The 20969-nt window shown below is 32.6% G+C and overlaps 1 protein-coding gene across 2 annotated transcripts in view; it reads left to right on the top strand.

The window, feature by feature from the left end:
* LOC114338459 (equilibrative nucleoside transporter 3-like) overlaps window positions 1–19289 on the top strand; it is a 131943-nt gene extending 112654 nt beyond the window's left edge. Inside the window, exons 8-9 of one of the 2 annotated variants that reach the window (XM_050662072.1) lie at window positions 1164–1360; window positions 19087–19289. In XM_050662072.1, coding sequence (XP_050518029.1) covers window positions 1164–1360; window positions 19087–19198 — 309 coding nt within the window. In that variant the 3' untranslated portion in view covers window positions 19199–19289. The remainder of the gene's footprint in view (window positions 1–1163; window positions 1361–19086) is intronic. The other variant, XM_050662073.1, reaches the window with a different exon arrangement.
* The last annotated feature ends 1680 nt before the right edge of the window (window positions 19290–20969 follow it).

Here is a 20969-nt window from a genome sequence, read left to right as displayed (position 1 = left end):
GTAAGTTTCATCGATTCAAAGTGCTTAATTTTAAAAAAATTTGGTTTCAAAATAAAATTTTAAAAAATTTAAATGTTGAAAAATATGTTTTTTTTTTCAAAATAACTTAAATTGTTAGAGATACCAAAATCTCGAAAAACAAGAAAAGTCAGATTTGCTTTTCTGAATATCACGTATTTTTTTGTTTTTCTGTTAGACAAAAATTGATTGAGATTTGGTGTTTCTAAATTTGCATACATTCGTGATCAGTGACTCGTTCAACCCATTTTAACTACAGCCCTTTCAATAATAAAGACTTTGAACCGATGAAACTTATAGATCATATAAACAATATATACACGAGTCAATAAACTTGTGAAGTCGTAACGATTAAGTTCATTTAAGTTACTAATTAGGGGGTGATTTTCTCGATTTATTTACCAAAACCAGAAGGGACTAACTTTATTTTGAGCGTAACTTGTTTAATTTTGATGCTAGAATTTTTTTTATAAAACAAAAATGAAGCTTTTTTTAAACACTTTAAATAAGTTGTAATGAGTGTTCCCGAAATGTGCTTCATTTTTGGGTTATTTCACGTTAAAGTATTCCATTTGGAATTTGACGAATTTGTACCTATTTTTCAATAGCTATAACTCTGTTTCTACTAGGTGTAGAGACGTAATATATACACCATTTTTTTAAATTTTTTACAGGCTATATTTTTGCTAAGAATCTTTTTTCGACCAAATACTTACTATTTGAGTTTTTTTGCGAAAAACCGTCTAAAAGCGTGGATATTTTGTGGAAAAAATGAACATATTCACTGCCAAATAACTCGAAAAGTATTGACTTAATGAAAAAACTCTATAGATCAAAAGTTACTTAAAATTAGCCAGTTTGTCCATTTCCTGACTTTCTTTGGACGAATATTTTTTCACCCCCAAGAGGGGGTGAAAACCACCCCCAGGGCAAAAGCACATATCGGCACAATATCACTTTTTTTCTTTGACTTATTAGCTATGTGTATGCCAAATTTCATGTCAATCCAAGCGGTTCTTTAAAATTTAGAGGTTTTGCAATATTTTACCGTTAAAGAACGGACTATAAATAGTATTAAGAATGTCACCCGTACATAATTCCAACATTGCACTGAATACTAATGTTTTTTTTTTTATTATTTTTAGCCTAGAAACATTACTGTGATTATAATTTTAACGATCTCGAGGATTATCTTTATTCCATTGATTTTATTATGCAACGCCCAACCTCGCCATATTTTGGCAGTTGTGTTTAATAAGGACTACCAATATATACTGATTTTGTTCATATTCGCATTTACCAATGGATTCATGACAAATATTATACAAATTTTAATTCCCAAGTAAGTTAAACAGTTATTTATTATTATAAGCATTATTTTTTCTTTCTATTAGTATAGTTCTTCTCAGAAAGTTTTTTTTCAGTGCGTCACAGTTTTTCGATTTCTTTCTAATGCATTAAGTTGTATGTGACGGAAAAGTAGTCCTGTCGCCAGGGGGGGTACAACGGCCTCGTTAATTCAGATGGACTTACTCAAGTTTTTTTTATGTATTTTGACCCGTAGAACACGAATTTTTTGGGTAACAGTTGATCCGGATGTCGATAAGATTGTTATAGACCAAGAACTTGAGGAATCAAATAACAGCGATTTTTGGCAAAACAAAACAATATTTTGTATTTTTTGGGCCATTTTAAGTAAAAAATATTTCTACAAGTTTTTTCGTAGGATGCACAGTTTTCGAGATAAACGCGGTTGAACTTTAAAAAAATCGAAAAATTGCAATTTTTGAACCCGAATAACTTTTGATTAAAAAATAAAATAGCAAGTCTGCTTACCGCATTTGAAAGTTTAAGTCAAATTATATCGGTTTTGATTATTTGCATTGGTAAAAATTTATTTTTTTATTGTTTAACAAAGCTATAAACACGTAGGGTTTCCCGTGCTTTTACATGCGTTTTAACGCATGTAACGTAGAAATAGTCTTGATCGCACTAGTACCTATTCTACCTACTCGTTCGATTTTAAATGAGAAATCATAGAAACATCACTCACGCACTAGTTGTTTGTAGCTTTGTTTAGCAATAACACAATAAATTTTTAGCAATGCAAATAATCAAAACCGACATAATTTGACTTGAACTTTCAAAGGCGCTAAGCAGAATTGCTATTTTATTTTTTAATCAAAAGCTATTCGGGTTTAAAAATTGCAGTTTTTCGATTTTTTGAAAGTTCAACCGCGTTTATCTCGAAAACTGTGCATCCTACTAAAAAACTTGTAGAAATATTTTTTGCTTAAAATGACCCAAAAAATACAAAATATTGTTTTGTTTTGCCAAAAATCGCTGTTATTTGATTCCTCAAGTTCTTGGTCTATAACAATCTTATCGACATCCGGATCAACTGTTACCCAAAAAATTCGTGTTCTACGGGTCAAAATACATAAAAAAAATTTGGGTAAGTCCATCTGAATTAACGAGGCCGTTGTACCCCCCCCTGGCGACAGGACTAAAGGCGGTATGTCCGTGATTATACACATTTATAAGATTTATTCTAGTTGTTGGTAGATGACGCTATGATCGGAAAAAATTATTTACCTATTATGTATAACTATAAAGCACAATAAGCTGAAAAGCTGCAGTGCCACCGGGGTGCATGCACGGACGACTTCCAGGAAAAAAAATTGTATAACTATACAATCTATGCGACTATGCAAATCAAAGAACAGACCTTTTTATAAATACATTAAACAATATTGATTGGTTTTTATACCAAATTGCGATAAAAGTGTTATAATACAATAACCTTTTTATAGTTTGCCGATTAGGATTCTGACAACTGCCAGATTTAACTAAAATGCACTGATTCAAGACATTCTTAAAATCATATATGACGTCAGAATTAATGACGCGCTTAAAGTAGGCTCTAAGATGAACTTTATCTCAGAATCCTTTTTAATTAGAAAATGGTTCATCAACCATATCACAATAAATTTTGTGACCTGTGTGAAGTTAATGTTGACCTAGAGCTAAAGTTGAATCGGAATTGAGAACAGAAATGGAATGTTCATAAATCCTGTTTTGGATTCTACGATTGGTTTGACCTATGTAAAATCGGGGGCAGTAGGCACAAGGAATTTCATAAACTCCGTGTTGTTTATTTGGAATTGTCTTTGACTGATCGTACAAGAGATGAAGTTTTTGTTGGGGGGTAAATATTGTCTATAATTTTGGGTTAAGATGGTGTGGGAGATTGTTGTCTGTGGATCATCCTATCGATGTGATTTTCGCGGTAGCCATTTTGGACGAAGGCTTGTTTTAAAGAAGTTATCTCAGCGGATCTACTTGCATTATCGCAAAGGTGTATTGATCTGGAGACAGCGTTATTAACGACTGAATTAATTTGTGACTAGAATTTGTAGAGATGAACTAGTTCCCATCACCTCCGCGGACTTAATACTAGGATGTATACCAATCAGATGGGGTTAAAAACACACCAAAGCATCCCTGCCGAGGGGTCAAATGAAGAATATGTCGTATCAATATATCGTAGCCAATATGTGGGTTTAAGCGTTGATTTGGATAGTATTCGGGTCTCGGAAGTTTTCCATAAAGATATTGGCAATTACTGGAAGGAGTGGGGAGCCAATTGGAGCACCATTTATTTGTCTGTAGAATTGATTTTGGAAGGTGAAGTAGTTTCCAAAATGTTTATGGTTTTATCTTTAGGAATGTTTGTATTAGGGTGTTCCGAAAAAACCAAAGTTCTTCAAAGATTTTTAATTATTTTTGTCTTCTCTTTTTCTTGATCTATCCGGCTGTTTTCTGGTGATCGGTAGCCTATAAACCCTCAGTTTCAAATTTCAGCCCAAAATGTTAGCCCTAACCCGTATCCCAAGTCCCTCAAAAAATTTTTTGGGGTTTTTCAAAATTTTTAATTATTTTTAATCTACACCTTTTTGTATGAAAATAAACAAGTAAACTCAATTTTGATTTTATTTTTTAATAATAATAATTAAATAAAATATTTTTGATAAAAGTTTTTTAATTATTTTTAATCTACAACTTTTTGTAAGAAAAGCAACTAAACTCAGTTTTAATTTTATTTTACGTATTATGTTAAGAAAAAAAAAACATAAGCCATGTTAACAAGTTCAATATGGGGATTAAATTATAATAAATATTACCCATTTTTCACGTTTATTGGTCTTTCTCAAGATATCTTAAGTACCTAACTATTAAAATTATTCTTGTTACAAAAAACAACACATTTTTCTAATACACCTGAATATAAAGGAATATACAAAGCTGTTACAAATAATTAATTTTAATGGAGAATAGTAACTACATACATCAGTAAAAGTTTGTTTAAAGGTTAATAAAACTTGCCTTTCTTAAATCGGTAAAACACTTTGTTTGATTTTCAACTATGTACTTGTAACACACTTCGCTTGCTTTTTTCATTTCAGACATTTCATTGCCCCTCACAAAAGATAAAAAAAACAAGCAAAGTGTGTTACAAGTAGTTGAAAACCACAGAAAGTGTTTTACCGATATTTGAAAGGCAACTTTGATTAATATTAAAACAAACTTTTACTCATGTAGTTACTATTTTCCATTTAAATTAATTTGTAACAACTTTATGCATTTCTTTATATTCATATGTATAATTAGTTATAAAAATGTTGTTTTTTAACGAGAATAATTGAGGAGTTTGCTGTAAGAAGGATGCAGCTCCATATTTGATAATTGTTGGGAAATTGAAAAAACTGTTTTTTAATAAAAGCTTTTATTTTAACCCGAAAAACATAATATCATTCGATGACAAACAGATTTAGTCAATGCTTGAGACTATTTTAAAGTAGATAATTTTTGAAAAAATAAGAAAAAAAATTGAAAAAATGTTGGACCTGCATCTTTCTTGTACCAAACACGTGAAATAATCCTTCTTTACCACCATTTTTGAAAAAAAAAACAAATTCCTAACAAAAACTCTTTTATTCGGTTACAACAATCAAACGACTATGGTTTGCCTACTACACAAATAAGAAAAATCAGTAAAAAGAAACAGGTTGGTGTCAAAAAATAGCATTCAGAAAAAAAAAATAAAACATTAAACACACGGGCAAACACTTCCTTCATTCATCTACCTTAAAGCCACGCAGTAATGATAGCGACAAACAAGTCAAAACAAATCCACAGATCACCTACCTCCTCTAGATGTTCCACGATAACGCTTTGGTTAAATATGAAAAACAGCGCTCCATGCCGCTTGTATCTGGGGCTAATCCAAGCGGGAATTTCAAAATTTTGGTGGGAAGAAAATGTTAGGTTAAAATATTTGTATAGTTGAAAAAAAAATAATTTGGTTTTAAAATATGCAAATTATTTTTAATTTCAAATATACAAAATACCATTTGGGAAAAATAAGACATGACAACGTATTTTTATTTATTTATTTAATACCAGCAAAACCACTGTGTATATACTTTTTTACAAATCGTATCTTTACAAATGAAATTATTAATAGTTATCTTCCAAATTGAGTTCCAAATACTTCTACAAAAGGGTATCTCAAATGATTGAAACATGTGTGCATCTCCACTTGTCGAAGGACTTTCAACTAAAACAAAAAATTAATATAATAGGGCTTTTCATCGATTGTCATTTGTTTCGAGCTTCTGTCATGTGTCACATAATATTAATATAGCTACGTCATACGTCTTTGGTTTTATCATTGGGTGCATTCAGCAGACGCAATCGCTAACTAATCGATTAGTAATCGATTTGTGGCTTACATGCTGAATGCCACAATTTATGTGGCATTCAGCAGAAAATCACTAATCGATTAGTTAGCGATTTTGTCTGCTGAATGCACCCAATGGTAGATACCAATAACGTATGACGTAGACATAATAATATTATGTGACACATGACAGAAGCTCGAAACAAATGAATGTGAATGAAAAGCCCTATTGATTTGATAATAACCATGATTCATTTCACATAAAATAGTTTTTATTAATTATATAATTTCAGTAGGGGTTACTTACTTGGTGTTACATTCATTTTCATTTGCTTCCCTACACCACTAACTGTGTTACTTGTTCTCTAATAACAAATACTACTTGTTGAACTCACCATGCAAATGTAAGCTAGGAATTGGTTCTTCCTAGGGATCTTCAAATCACATTCGTTTTGTTTCAAAAACTATATTTGAATCCATTTTATTATTACTAACAATCAGATAAACATTTACTGACATAAAGATAAAGGCATTGGCATACTGACAATGATGACAATTGACAAATTATAATGATACTCAGACTCAGTGATATAGAAGAAATCTTCACTCCAGGTGCATGGCGACATCTTAAAAAACGTATCATTACTAAAAATGACATTTAGTTTAGGATGACCTTGAGATACCTGCGTGAAACATCTAAAGAGAGTTAAGTGATCTTTGAACAAATCAGCTGCCCTGCCGGCTCAGCGCCAACAGAAAAAGACATTCCACGAAAATCACCGAACATTCACAATCGTTTGGTGCAAAAAGGATGCAGGTCCGGAACTTCACCCTTCTTGCACCAAATGACTGAGGAGGCAGATCCGTAAAGACGTATAATTCCTTTATTTATTATCGGATCTGCATCGTTCTTATACCAGTCAATCCGCCAATTTTTTTTAATTATGGCATAAGTTTCCACCCTACACGGTCTAAATATGGAGCTGCATCCTTCTTACAGCAAACTGCTCAATTTTCATTTAGGTACTCAAAATATCTTGAGAAAGACCAATAAACGTGAAAAATGGGTAATATTTATTATATTTTAACCCCCATATTAAACTTGTTATCATGGCCTATGATTTTATTTTCTAAACATATCGAGGGCTCAGATTTTTATCATTTACGAATTAATAACACTATAACCTTCATTAACTAGGTAACATGCAACAATAAAAGCAATGTAACTGTCTAACGCCCGGTTTCATAATCAACTTAAAGTGAACATTAAGTAAAGTTCACTTTAATGTATATTACAATTCCATTGATAAAGTTACCAACTTAAAATTTAAAGTCCACTTTAACGATTATGAAATCGAGCGGAAGTTATTCCTTGATCTTCTTAAATTAAATATACATACTTTTAAAAATGTTAATCAGTGATTTTATAACGAAGTTTTCACTTTAAAAAACCTCTGCAGCTCAAATTCAGTGGCGGATCCAAGCTGGGTGTCACGAAAATAAATATCATATAATAATATATAATAATATTGTGACGAATTACCGACCGTAAATAACAGATTCCGTCTCGACAGCCAGTTACACACGGAGACATCTGGAAGAATGACACAGACACAGCGAACATGCGAGGAACCGATTTCTCGTGAATGTCAATGTCTCGCTGGTCAAGGTTACGGAATACTAGGGATGGGCGGTTCTGATTTTCTGGAACGTTCAAGAACATGGCCGGTATTTTTGTATTCAATAAATAAGGATGTGAATTTTTAGGAGTAGTTAGTCTAAAAGATAAATTCGTCTGTACAGTTATATAAATAAAGTCGTATATAAATACGAACCGCACGTTTTATTGCTGCAATATAATATAATAATCCTAAAAAAAATAAAAACCGAGAGCCGGCAAACAAAAAAAATTTTAGGCCCATCCAAAAAATAATTGAAAACCCACCCCCAGGGGGGGTAAGACTAAGTGCCTTGCATCAGAGAAAAGTAATTAAATCGCCCTCAAGATCCATGACCCCCTCCAAAAAATTTCTGGATCCGCCACTGCTTAAATCTAGCTAAAGTGGACTTGGTTCACTTGTATTCTGAACCTTCCATATATGTCAAGATAAAATATAAAACTGAATTTACTTGTTTGTTTTCTTATAAAAAGTTCTTCTTCTTCTTCTATTTGTATAGACATGACTCTGTCTGTTTTTTCAATGTGCCATTAGTAAGTTGTCGTTCCATCGTTTTCGTGGTCTTCCCACTGATCGTCTTCCTATTGGGGAACCGTCTCTCGCTGTCGTTACTACTCTATTTCTTGTCATTCGGCGTATGTGGTCATTCCATTCTATTCTTCTGTTTCTTACCCAATTATTAATGTTGTCCACCTTGCATCTTCGTGGTATATCTGTACTTCTAGCTCTGTCCCAGAGAGTTTTACCATCGATTTTTCGGAGGGTTTTCATCTCCGCTGTTTCGAGCAATCTTTTTGTTCTCTCTGTGTCGGGTCGTGTTTCTGCCGCGTGTGTCATTATTGGTCTGATGACTGTTTTGTAAATTCTGCCTTTCATTTCTTTTCCGATATGTTTATTTCTCCATATTGTGTCATTCAGGCAACCTGCGGCTCTGTGTGCTCTATTCACTTGATCTTCCACTTCTGTTTCGAGCCTTCCGTACCTAGATAGTGTGATGCCTATAGTGTGTCTCACGTTGACTTTACAGTACAGGTTCTTATGACTAACAGTGATGCCAAATTTTATCAGAAACAGGTTTTAAGCAAATATACTTTTTTCTATAGGATGACTTAGGAATTAATAATATTGACATTTTGTGGCTGTCAGGGGTTCTAAAACATTTTCTTTTCGAAAAATAACTGAATTAACTAACAATTAATGAACTTCAACGAATCAAATGAACTAACTAAAATTAATTTTAAGCTTAAAATTTATACTAAATTTTAATGAGGGTGTAAACACATTAAAATGACATTAATTTCAGGTTGAAAATCAGTCATTAATAATAAGAATAAACCACAATTAGATCCAAATTTTCCAAATAAGCAATCAGTTACTCAATACAATGTTATCAGTAATAATTATAAGTTTATTTGATATTCTTTGTTATAATTTAATTTAGGTGAACTGACCATCAACAATTATAATTTATCTATTCTCAACTGTAGGACAATATAAAACTTTACTTAAACTTGACTGACAATCTATTTTATATTTTTCTTGACATTACTTCACAACTTTCTATACTGTCAATACATAAATTAATGGGCCATTCCACGAACATACGCCTGTTTTGGATTACTTCGACAACGAATATTTTACTGTGCAACATAAGAAGTACGAAAGTAAATGGCGGTAATAATTATTCCAATAAACAACAATGTAATTTGCAATTTACTTTCGTTCTTCTTATTTTGCACAGTAAAATATTCGTTGTCGAAGTATTCCAAAACAGGCGTATGTTCGTGGAATAAGGTATAACAACCATAAAACAACATTAAATTTCAATGTTGGATATTCTAATATTCTTAACCAAAAAAAGTTAATACGCATATCGATTATAAAATTATTGCTGATTACTTTTCGAAAATGACTATCACTTACAACAAAACAATGAAAAATATTGTTTTACTACAATGCTATTGACTGTAACGGGTTAGTTTTAATTCAACATTTTTAGGGCCCTACATTTTTAGGACCCCAATAATGTTCCATTGAACATTCTTTTGAAGAAAATTGGCATCGCCGCGCTAAAAACTCCCATAAGGATTGCATTGCCATATGTACTTACAAAAAGTTATAGATTAAAAATATTTGAAAAACCAAAAAAAAATATTTTTGGGGGGCTTGGGGCAAGGGTTAGGGTTAACATTTTGGGCTGAAATTTGAAATTGAGGTTTTATAGGCTACCCATCACAAGAAAACAACCGGGGAGATCAACATTTTTAAACTTTGTTTCGGAACACCCTAGTTTGTATGAAATAATATCGAAACTTACTATACTGAAGTTCACATTCAGATGGCAGCGTTATAGAGATACGCCTGTGCTTTCTATATGGCAGAAATAACTACAATGTTGTCACAGTTTTTAATCGTACGTTATGGGTCGGCTCCTATAAAAGAATTATAATTTGGGAAATATTTATGAATGTAAAATGGAAAAATACTACACTTTTGTGAACTTTTTTTTGAGTTTGGCCCTGCTTATTTTAAAAAAGTAGCAAAATTTACAATGGCAGTAGAATTGGCAACACTGTTATCCTATATCCGTACACTGCCATCTGAATGTGACTTCCACTTATAGTAGGGGGGCAAAGTATGCTAAATGTGCAGTCACTCGAGCGCGATGGGGACCTATTGGGTTGTGAAGAGTAGGTCCTAAAACCAAAAAATGTTAAGTAAAGTTTTCCATTTTAGTGGGGACTTTCCATTTTTTAATTTAATTTTCCATTTCCAACAATCGTTTTTTCTGATTATAACGCCATCTATCCATGATTCGAAAAAATGTTCCTAATAAAAGTTACTTATTTTTACGCAAGGAATCCAAATCTGCAATAAAAAATGGGGGCTCCTATTTAAGATTCTAAAGTAACCCCCACCCCACCTCTGTGGCGGGTCGTGTTTGGTGCCATTCGATAGATTTTTCAAAAATATTGAATACAGTTTTTCGATATGATGTTCATTTCGCGAAATATCGCGGTATTCATATTTAAAATATTAAATTTACCCCCCGCCCCTCTCCGTGGGAAGTCGTGTTTGGTATCATTCGATAGATTTTTAAAAAAATATTGAGCACATATTTTTTAGTTTTTCGATCTGTCATTTATTTCGCGAATTATTCGCTTTTTTCTTGTGAAACTTTGGGACTCACCCATTTCCTTACGCCCGGCTCAAATCGACAGATTTTTGAAATATACACTCTTTTGCATGTACTTAACTTACCTTATCTTAATCTGACAATTTAGAGTTTTTTTAAGGATATATATTTTTTTTCGGGCCCCCCTTAACGAACTACCCTGTGTTAAGACACAATATATGGTATAGGTACATCTGCAGGGTACCAGGTTTCTCCCCATATGATAATCTGACGCGCTCGAGTAACTGCAAAAATCCCCGCTTGGACTCCCCTACCATTAGACCGGACTGTATCGTCGCCCCCGCTAGCGAAATTATTCCGATTCGATTTTTTTCCATAAACTTACTCAAAAAGAGGTTCTTATAACATATCCATAGGGTGCCGGGCGGTACCGTGGTCGAAAAATGGTTTAACATTTTTTTTTAAAACAAATTCACAAAAATGATTTTTTCATTTCGAACAACATTTTTTTATATACTTTGGGTCGTTCTGAGCAAAAAAGATCTCTTGTCATTTTTTTCTAAAATTGATCGTTGTCGAGTTATATGCGATTAAAAATTTGAAAAATGCGAAAATGGCCATTTTCAAGTTTAAATAACTCTTTAAAAAATTATTATTATGAAATTCAAAAAGTGACCAAATCAAGTTTCAAACCCCTTCTTCGAGGTCCTGAAGGGATTTTTGTCATTATTTTATTACAAAGCTGTTATTTTTAGTTATTAACAATTAGCGCTATAGTCCAGAATGTATCGTCGCCCCCGTTAGTGAAATTATTCCGATTCGATTTTTTTTGCACAAACTTACTCAAAAAGAGGTCCTTATAACATATTCACAGAGTGTCGGGCGGTGCCTTGGTCCAAAAATTGTTTAAACAATTTTTTTTAAACAAATCCACAAAAATAATTGTTTTACTGCGAACAATTTTTTTTAGATAATTTGGGACATTCTGAGCAAAAAAGGTCTCTAGTGATTTTTCTTTAAAATTGATTGTTGTCTAGTTATACGCGATTTAAAATTTGAAAAATGCGAAAATATCCTTATAACTCTACAACCATCAATTTTAGAGAAAAATCACAGGAGACCTTTTTTGCTCAGAATAACCCAAATTATCTAAAAAAAAATCGTTCGCAATGAAAAAATTATTTTTTTTAATTTGTTTAAAAAAAATTGTTTAAGGTACTAGTACACTTTAGAAGACCAAAAATAATCATTTTTTTAAGATTTTTTTCTCGGAACCTTTATTAAAAATGACCATAAAACTTTTTAAATAATATCTAACTCTTAGTTAATACAAATATATCTTTTTCCAGTTATGCACGTCCATTAATATTGTAGAGGGCGTCAAAGTCGAGATCTCGAAAAAAAGTAGGTCCGATGGCGGACAGTTAATCTCAAGATTGGGAACTCTGAAACAAAAAAATCATACGGCATTTGAAAAAGGAAGGTTTCTTACGTTGCAATTTACCACCGTTAGTGAAAAATTCCGCAAAAAAAAAGATTTTAAGGAAATTTGAAAAGATTTTGTGAAAAAATCGCCCGTTTTTCTTCAGTTTTTCAAAGTTAAAAAATATTAATTTTTTATTTTTTGGTCAAATTGTGGTAAATTGTCACGTAAGAAACCTTTCTTGGAGGCCGATCCTGACTGTATGTCGGAACGGTGTGTTTATTTTGGCTCTACAAAATAGTTCAAATTAAGTGAGAATAAGTTTTCAAAATTTAACCAAACTTGGTAAAGTTATTAGTGATCAATTGAATCTCAACTTTCCAAATTTGTAAGTACAGTTTTACTGTAATTTCCACAGAAAACATCTAATTAGTATTTAACATTATTGTAAATTTTTATATCGAAATCTGCTTGACGTTAAACAAAAACATTTAATTACCATCGACCTGTGTGTCCACTCGGCTTTTTTCCCAGCCGGGGACAGGTCCGTACTTAGAAATGTTTAAAAATCGATCAAGATGTCACAAAGCGGTGAAATAAATTTACCAGGAAATTCTCAAATGGATAATTCTACACCAAGAAGTTACTCTACCGCCCTTATTCGACAAAAACATCCCTCTAAGCGCCAGGCAATCATTTTTAATTCCATTGAAGATGCGAAAATACAAGATTACCTCCTCCCGCTGGGAAAAATCATCCATCCAAAAAATATACTATTCTGCTCTAGATTATCAAACAATAGAATATGTTTGTATTTATCATCTGAAAATATCGTAGAAAAATTCATGACTGAAAATAACGGCAACATTGTGGTTAACAATCAGATTATACAAGCTCGAAGGTATATAACTCCTTCCGAAAGAATTATTCTCTCTAATGTTTGTCCATCAATTCCTCATGATGTATTAATTAAAGAACTCGAGTCCATGGGACTTGTTATTCAATCTACAATGTCCTTTTTAAAAATTGGTGCACCGTTACCTGAATTTAGTCATATAATGAGCTTCAGAAGGCAAATCTTTATCAGCCCAACAGACCTCACAATTCCAGAATCGTTTTTAATCGACTACTATAATACTTCATACAGAATATTCTTATCGAGTGGCAACTTGACATGTTACAACTGTAAACAAAATGGTCATACGGCAACTAACTGCAAAAACCCTATCAATCCAAACTCCAATCCTATCGCTTCGACATCAGTAGAAAACATCCCAACATTCACTCCTCCAGAAATATCAACCAGCATACCAGAATCTATCAATCCAAAACCAAATCCTATTGCTCCAACCACAGCAGAAAAAATCCCAATATTAAATCCTCCAGAAATATCAACCATCACACCAGCATCTGTTTCAATTCAATCAGCTACCCCAACTACAAACAATCAACTGAACCCCAAAGAAACTGAGAGCGAATCAACTACCTTACATATGAATATTGAGTCTTCACAAAATAGTTCAAAAAGAACGATTGACGATACCTTAAGTCCTTCCCCGCCCCCTAATGATACCACTGATAAACCGATGTTTACCAATCCAGCAGAAATAGCACTTAATCCCAAGAAAAAGAAAAAACAAAATAAAGGAAAATCTCTAGAAGCATTCATAAACCAGCAGTCGCCACCATTTGTTCTAAGCTATGTTCAGATAACAGACCTATTCGAAAACATAAAGAGTTCACCCGATCCACTTATTACCGTTGAAAATTATACAGATAACTTTACAGCTCTCATCGATATGTTAAACAAAATATATCCCTATACTCAAGACAGATCTACAAAGACCCGAAATATCAAATTAAGGAAAATTCTTCTAAAACACTTACAGATGCAAATCCCACAGGACCTAGTATCCGATACAGAAAGTGACTCCTCACAAACAAATCAATAAATAAATTTAATAAATTAAAATGGAGTTTAATAAATTAATACAGTGGAATATAAATGGCTATTTCAATAATTTACCTATGCTACAGATCATTCTTTCAGAACAAAATCCAGATTTTGTATGGTTATAAGAGACCAATTTTAAACCAAATCAAAATATAATCTTAAGAAACTATGTTTGTCATAATCAAATAAGACTTAACCAAAACATTGCTAGTGGCGGCGTATCAATTTTAATTAATAATTCATATGACTCGATAAGAATACCTCTAAATACTAACTTAGAGGCCATTGCTGTCACCGTTATTGGGAAAACTAATATAAACATTTGCAACATATATCTACCTCCTGGAGCAGTAATTTCCAGAAACGAACTAGAGGATCTTTTTAAACAAATTCCTACTCCTCGAATCATTTTGGGTGACCTAAACGCATATAATCACATCTGGGGATCAGCATATAAAGATCAACGGGGTACCGCCATTGAAGAAATTATAGATCATCTTAATTTGTCTCTCTTAAATGACGGAAGCCCGACTAGATTTAATATAAGAACTGGAGAAGCTACACCACTTGATCTAACAATATGTGACAGTGATCTTTACCCACATTTGTCTTGGTATCCAATGCAGTACACATACAACAGTGACCATTATCCATTAATTATAGAAAACAATCAACATAAACGCACAACCCATTTCTCTCCCAAATGGAAAATAGATAAAGCCGATTGGGAGCATTTCGCTAACAGATAGAATCATATATAAACAAGTGCTCGACAACAATAATTAATGTCGAAGAATGTCTAGACAATTTGACCCAAATAATTATTAAGGCAGCTGAAAACTCAATCGGCAAAACAGCTCCAACGCAACATTCAACACCAGTTCCATGGTGGAACGAGTCTTGTAAGAAGGTCATTAGAGAAAGTAAAACTGCCTTTAATAAATATAAAAGAAATAAATCACTTGAAAACCAACTAGAATATAAGAGAACTCGAGCCATAACTAGATTGACAATAAAGACAGCTAAACGTCAATCCTGGATTGATTATGTTTCTAAAATAAACAGCTCTACTCCTATGAGTGACATATGGAAGAAGATAAAACGAATATCGGGAAAAAGTTTAAATTTAAAAATCAACTCACTAAATATTCAAGATAAGGTTATTACCTCCGACAACGAAATCGCAGAAGAAATGGCTAACACTTATAAACACAGATCTAGTAATATCCATTATAACCAGAGCTTTATTACACTTAAGCAACATGAAGAACGTAATCTAATTAACTTCGATTAGATAGATAAAAGTCCTATAAACTCTCCTTTTTTAATGGAAGAATACAACGAAGCCCTTAACTCATTTAAAGATTCGGCAGCGGGACCTGATGATATTCCGGTAAAATTTATAAAAAATTTACCTTCAAACGCTCACCAGTACTTACTAAGGTTATTTAATTTAATCTGGACTCAACATAAATTTCCACCAAAATGGTCAGAATCTATTATTATACCAATTTTAAAACCAAACAATCCAAAAAGTAATCCAAATTCATATAGACCAATATCTTTGATATGTGCTATGGGTAAATTAATGGAAAAAATTGTAAATAAAAGGCTTTTATGGACTCTTGAGAATCGAAACCTAATCATTCCAAATCAAAGTGGTTTTCGTAGAAATCGATCAACAATAGACAATATTTTAGCATTAGAAAATGACATACTTGAAGCTTTTGCTGTCAATCAAAAATACGTCGCTATATTTTTTGACATCGGGGGAGCCTATGATGTCACTTGGAAACACCTAATAGTCAAGAAACTACATAATTTAAATATCAGGGGACACTGCCTAGCGTTCATTAACAATTTCCTTACCAATAGATCATTCCAACTTAAAACTAATGGTATGCTATCACCAAAAACAAAACTAGAGAATGGTATTCCACAAGGATCAGTGTTAAGCCCTACACTTTTTTTAGTAGCAATAAATGATGTCCTAACCAATATGAACTTACCACTGAAAGGTCTCTTATACGCAGACGACCTTGTTATCTATGCGAGAAGTCAAAATATGGAAAACATCACGAATATGCTACAAACGTTCTTACATCAACTAGAGAAATGGTCGCAAAGTTGTGGGTTTCAATTTTCTTCAGAAAAAACACAATTTATATTATTCTCAAAGAAAAGCTGCCCTAATCACCCTTCACTCTCACTATATAACAATTCGTTAGTTCGGAAAAATACTGTAAAATTTTTAGGAATGACATTCGACCAACATCTAAATTGGAAAGAACATATTAAGAAACTGGCAATCGAATGCCAAGGAAGACTTAATATCATTAAATCATTGTCAAAAAAAGACTGGGAAGCAGATAGACAAACTATGCTCTCTCTCTCTACAGAACTCTAATCAGATCTAAATTAGACTATGGCGCGATAGCATATTCATCGGCTACTGAGTCTTCTCTTAAAATTTTAGATTCAATCCACAATACTGCACTCCGCATTGTCTTGGGAGCTTTCAGAACCACACCAATAGAAAGCCTGTATTGTGAAGCAGCTGAACCATCACTGTATTACAGAAGAATGTACCTACTTAAAGTTAACCTATGCAATTAAATCAAATGCAAATCCTAATAACCACACCTTCAAATATGATCACCTTAACCGATTATCAACATTTTTCTCCAATAAACCACGTCTACACAAACCTTTCTACCACCGAATCAAAATGGATCTCTCATCTCTTTAACACCACCTTACCTCCTTGCTATCCTGTTAGTTTTGAACCTGCTACGCCATGAAATTTGTGAGTACCAAAAATAATTACCACCTTAACTTCATTGGACAAACATATACTACTAACCATAGGTATAATACATCAAAATCTGCAAAACTTATTATCAAAGTATACAAACTTCTCTCAAATATATACAGATGCTTCAAAATCAACAGATGGCGTGGGAGCAGCAGTTATATCCTCGAATATGTGCCAAAAATATAAGTTGCCAATACACTGCAGTACTTTTAATGCAGAATTATATGCCATATACGGGGCACTGACATATATTATATCCTCACCAAATCAGAAATACATCATTTTGACTGATTCACCTTCGGGTTGATGCGAATTTCTCAATAAAAAAAAAAAAAAAAAACCTTTCTTTTTCAAATGCAGTACGATATTTTTGTTTCAGATATCTCAATCCTGATATTAACTGTCAGCCATCATTTTTCGAGGCCTCGACTTTTGCGCTCTCTACAATATTAGTGTACGAGCATAAATGAAAAAAGATATATTTTTTTTGTACTCTCATCATCTCATTGTATTGATTTGCGTGTAAAGATTGAAATGCTTTGTAGAAATGCTTACAATAGAGAGTTTTTAAGCCCCTTATGTCAGCAACGTTAAACGTTATACGCTATTCTGCTCATGCGCATTACCTGAAAAATAACGTATTACTTTATTAGCGGATAAGGTATCCCCTTATTTAGGTAGAAATAAGGTTCACGTTATTAAGGGATTACGTATTTGTAAGATTGCCAAATGTCATATATCTAACTCGTAAAAAACGAAAAAAAGGCCATATGAGCTGAAGCAAAGACAACTAGAATAAAAAATAATAGTAACGATGTATAAAATTGTAATCAAAATTTGTTTTTCTTAAAAACCATAAGGTACTAACTTATTATATAATTGAATATAATCTGCTTGGCAACCCTGGTAGAATAATTCTAAATTACACCATTTCTTGAGAAATCTGACACTTGATTGAATTGTCTTGTTAAACTTAGGATGGATGTTTGTGTTTCCTAAAGTAGTAAATTGTCTTTGGTGAACGTCTTAATACATTTTCTTCCACTATGGCAAATAATTCAATAAAATAAGTTATAGCACACAACTGCCGTTTTGTAGGTTACGTTTGCCAAATGTCAATTAAGTGTGTGTATTTTCTGAAGGGTTTCAAAAACTATTTTAAGCAAACACGTTATCCCTTATTCATCACTCAGTGCGCATGACAAGTATAACGTTTTACGTGTAACGTACGTCAAAAAGTAGAGGGTCTAAAATCTCTCTAATGAGTGTCCCCGTTTAGGATTTTGTCCTCTTCAGGGTTTGTGGTGAATGTATTGTGTTGGATCGCAAAAGCAAACAGTCCGAGAGTTTTGTACTCTCTAAGAGTTAGATATTAATATGTAAAAAGTTTTATGTTCATTTTTAATAAAGTTTCTGAGAAAAAAAATCTTGAAAAAAATGATTGTTTTTGGTCTTCTAAAGTGTACTAGTACCTTAAACAATTTTTCGACCACGGCACCGCCCGGCACCCTGTGGATGTGCTATAAGGACCTTTTTTTGAGTAAGTTTGTGCAAAAAAATCTTATCGAAATAGTTTCGCTAACGGAGACGACGATACAGTTGGACTATAGCGCTAATTGTTAATAATTAAAAATAGCAGCTTTGTAATAATATAATGACAAAAATCTCCTCAGGACCTTGAAGAAGGGGTTTGAAACTTGATTTGATCACTTCTTGAATTTCATAATAATAATTTTTAATCGATAAGCCTTGAAAATGGCCATTATCGCATTATTCAAATTTTTAATCGCATGTAACTCGACAACAATCAATTTAGAGAAAAACGACAGGAGACCTTTTTTGTTCAGAATGGCCCAAATTATCTAAAAAAATATTGTTCGAAATGAAAAAATTATTTTTGTGAATTTGTTTTAAAAAAATTGTTTAAACAATTTTTCCACCACGGCACCGCCCGGCACCCTGTGGATATGTTATAAGGACCTCTTTTTGAGTAAGTTTGTGCAAAAAAATCGAATCGGACTAATTTCGGTAGCGAGAGCGACGATACAGCCCGGTCTAACTATAGAATGTTTGAGGGTGAGTTAGAGTACCTATTGTTTAAGAAGCCCATTATAGGACGCTGGGTTAATAATGGGTTAAATAAGCTGCAAGTTAGAATAGTAATATAGGATATATTTTTAACGTGTTATTTGTGTGTTTTGACGATTACATATCGTAAATGTCAAGTAATTAGTTCAAATAATTTTTTTATTATCGTAATAAATTATTCATTTTGAAAGTTGAAAAAGTGGATTTATAATTTGTGCTTTTTCTTTTAGGATTGTAGATCAACACGAAAAAGAGATAGCTTCGTCTATAGTTATCGTTTTTATAGGTATAGGAGCAGCTATAGGATCAACGATTAGTATATTTTTAATTAGATTAATATAAATATAATAAATTTTTAATTTTATGTTGCTATTCACTGTCGATATGTATCAGGGAACAAACAAATAGATATTATATATACTGTTATTTTCTATACATGTGTATTATTTCAAAACAATTACGCCTATTGATATTCTTTTTCTCATGATCATCTTTATTTTTATTTATATTTATTTTTAACTTAATTTCAGTTCCGCAAGGTAGTGTTCTCGGACCTCTGCTTTTCTCACTCTACACAGCCGATATACCAGAGTCTCCTAACACTACGATCGCTTCCTTTGCTGATGACGTAGCAATACTAGCAGTAAATGAAGATCAGATACAAGCCTCACAAGACCTGCAACACCATCTGGACATACTCAGTGAATGGTACACAAAATGGCGAACTAAAGTAAATAAAACAAAATCATCTCAAATAACGTTTACAAACCGCCACAACACATGCCCACCTGTAAGAATGGAAAATGTACGAATACCAACAGTAACAGAAGCTAAATACCTTGGCCTCCATCTTGACCAACGTCTTACTTGGAAAAAACATATACAGACTAAAAGAAGACAACTAGACTTGAAATTTCGGCAAATGTATTGGCTCCTTGGACGCAGATCAAAACTCAACATCTAAAACAAAATTCTTCTGTATAAAGCAATAATCAAACCTATTTGGTACTACGGACTACACCTCTGGGGCTGTGCAAAGTCAACATCACTGAATATCATTCAAAGATTTCAGTCGAAAGTTCTAAGATCAATAGTGGATGCACCCTGGTATGTAACTAATCAAACACTTCACGAAGACTTAAATATACCTTTCATTAGAGAAGAAATAAATCGAGCCTCGGAATCACAAAACGAGCGTACCATTCACCATGACAACGAATTAGTAAGGGAATTATTTCATAATGGCCCTGTCACAAGGAGACTAGATAGAACCTGGCCTCAGGACTTATTTTAAAACTTTAAACATAAATAGAATAAGATGAGACATCATTGGAAGTCTCTTCTTCATGACCAAAAACATGGAAAAAATTTACTTAATACTCTTTTAATGATGTAGATTGTAAATAAACATAATTACATAAAAAAAAATGATCATCTTTCAGTGCGTCACAGTTTTTCGATTTCTTTCTAACGCATTAAATTGTATGTGACAGAAAAAAAGGCACGTCGGTGATTACATTTCGTCGGTGACATTTATAACATTTATTCTAGTTATTCTAGTTGTCGATAGATGGCGCCATAATAAAAAAAATAATTTTTTTTAATTAGATAATAATATAATCTGTATAATTTATCAGACTATACAAATAAAAGAAAATACCATTTTATAAATGCAAGAAACACATTATTTGATTTGTTTTTATTCCAAATTGAAAATAAAATGTGACTAACTGTCAGATTTAACTAAAATGTCATGTTAGAATAAATGTCATAAATGTGTATTATCACGGACTTACCCTTTGTCCTATCATTTGTTACGCACTGAAAAATTCTCATGAAAAGGACAATATAAGCGCGTGTCCATTGCTGTATGTTGGTATACCATCAAAATAATTTATGATACATATGTTTACTATTGTAAGGTTCTAACCTTGCAATAATTGAAAAATGCATCGAGTACAACGTACCACTGATTCTTGCATTTGTGGATTACGAGAAGGCTTTTGATTCTGTAGAGTTTGAAACATTACTGGAAGCCCTAAAGCAAAGCCGAATACACTACAGGTATACGTGACTAATCAAAAACATCAGAGAACGCTACATCAAGTATACG

The sequence above is a fragment of the Diabrotica virgifera genome, chromosome 9, assembly GCF_917563875.1.
Source record: "Diabrotica virgifera virgifera chromosome 9, PGI_DIABVI_V3a".
Lineage (NCBI taxonomy): Eukaryota > Metazoa > Arthropoda > Insecta > Coleoptera > Chrysomelidae > Diabrotica > Diabrotica virgifera.
Note: the sequence above shows the minus strand (reverse complement) of the source record. Positions and strands in the feature narration are given on the sequence as shown.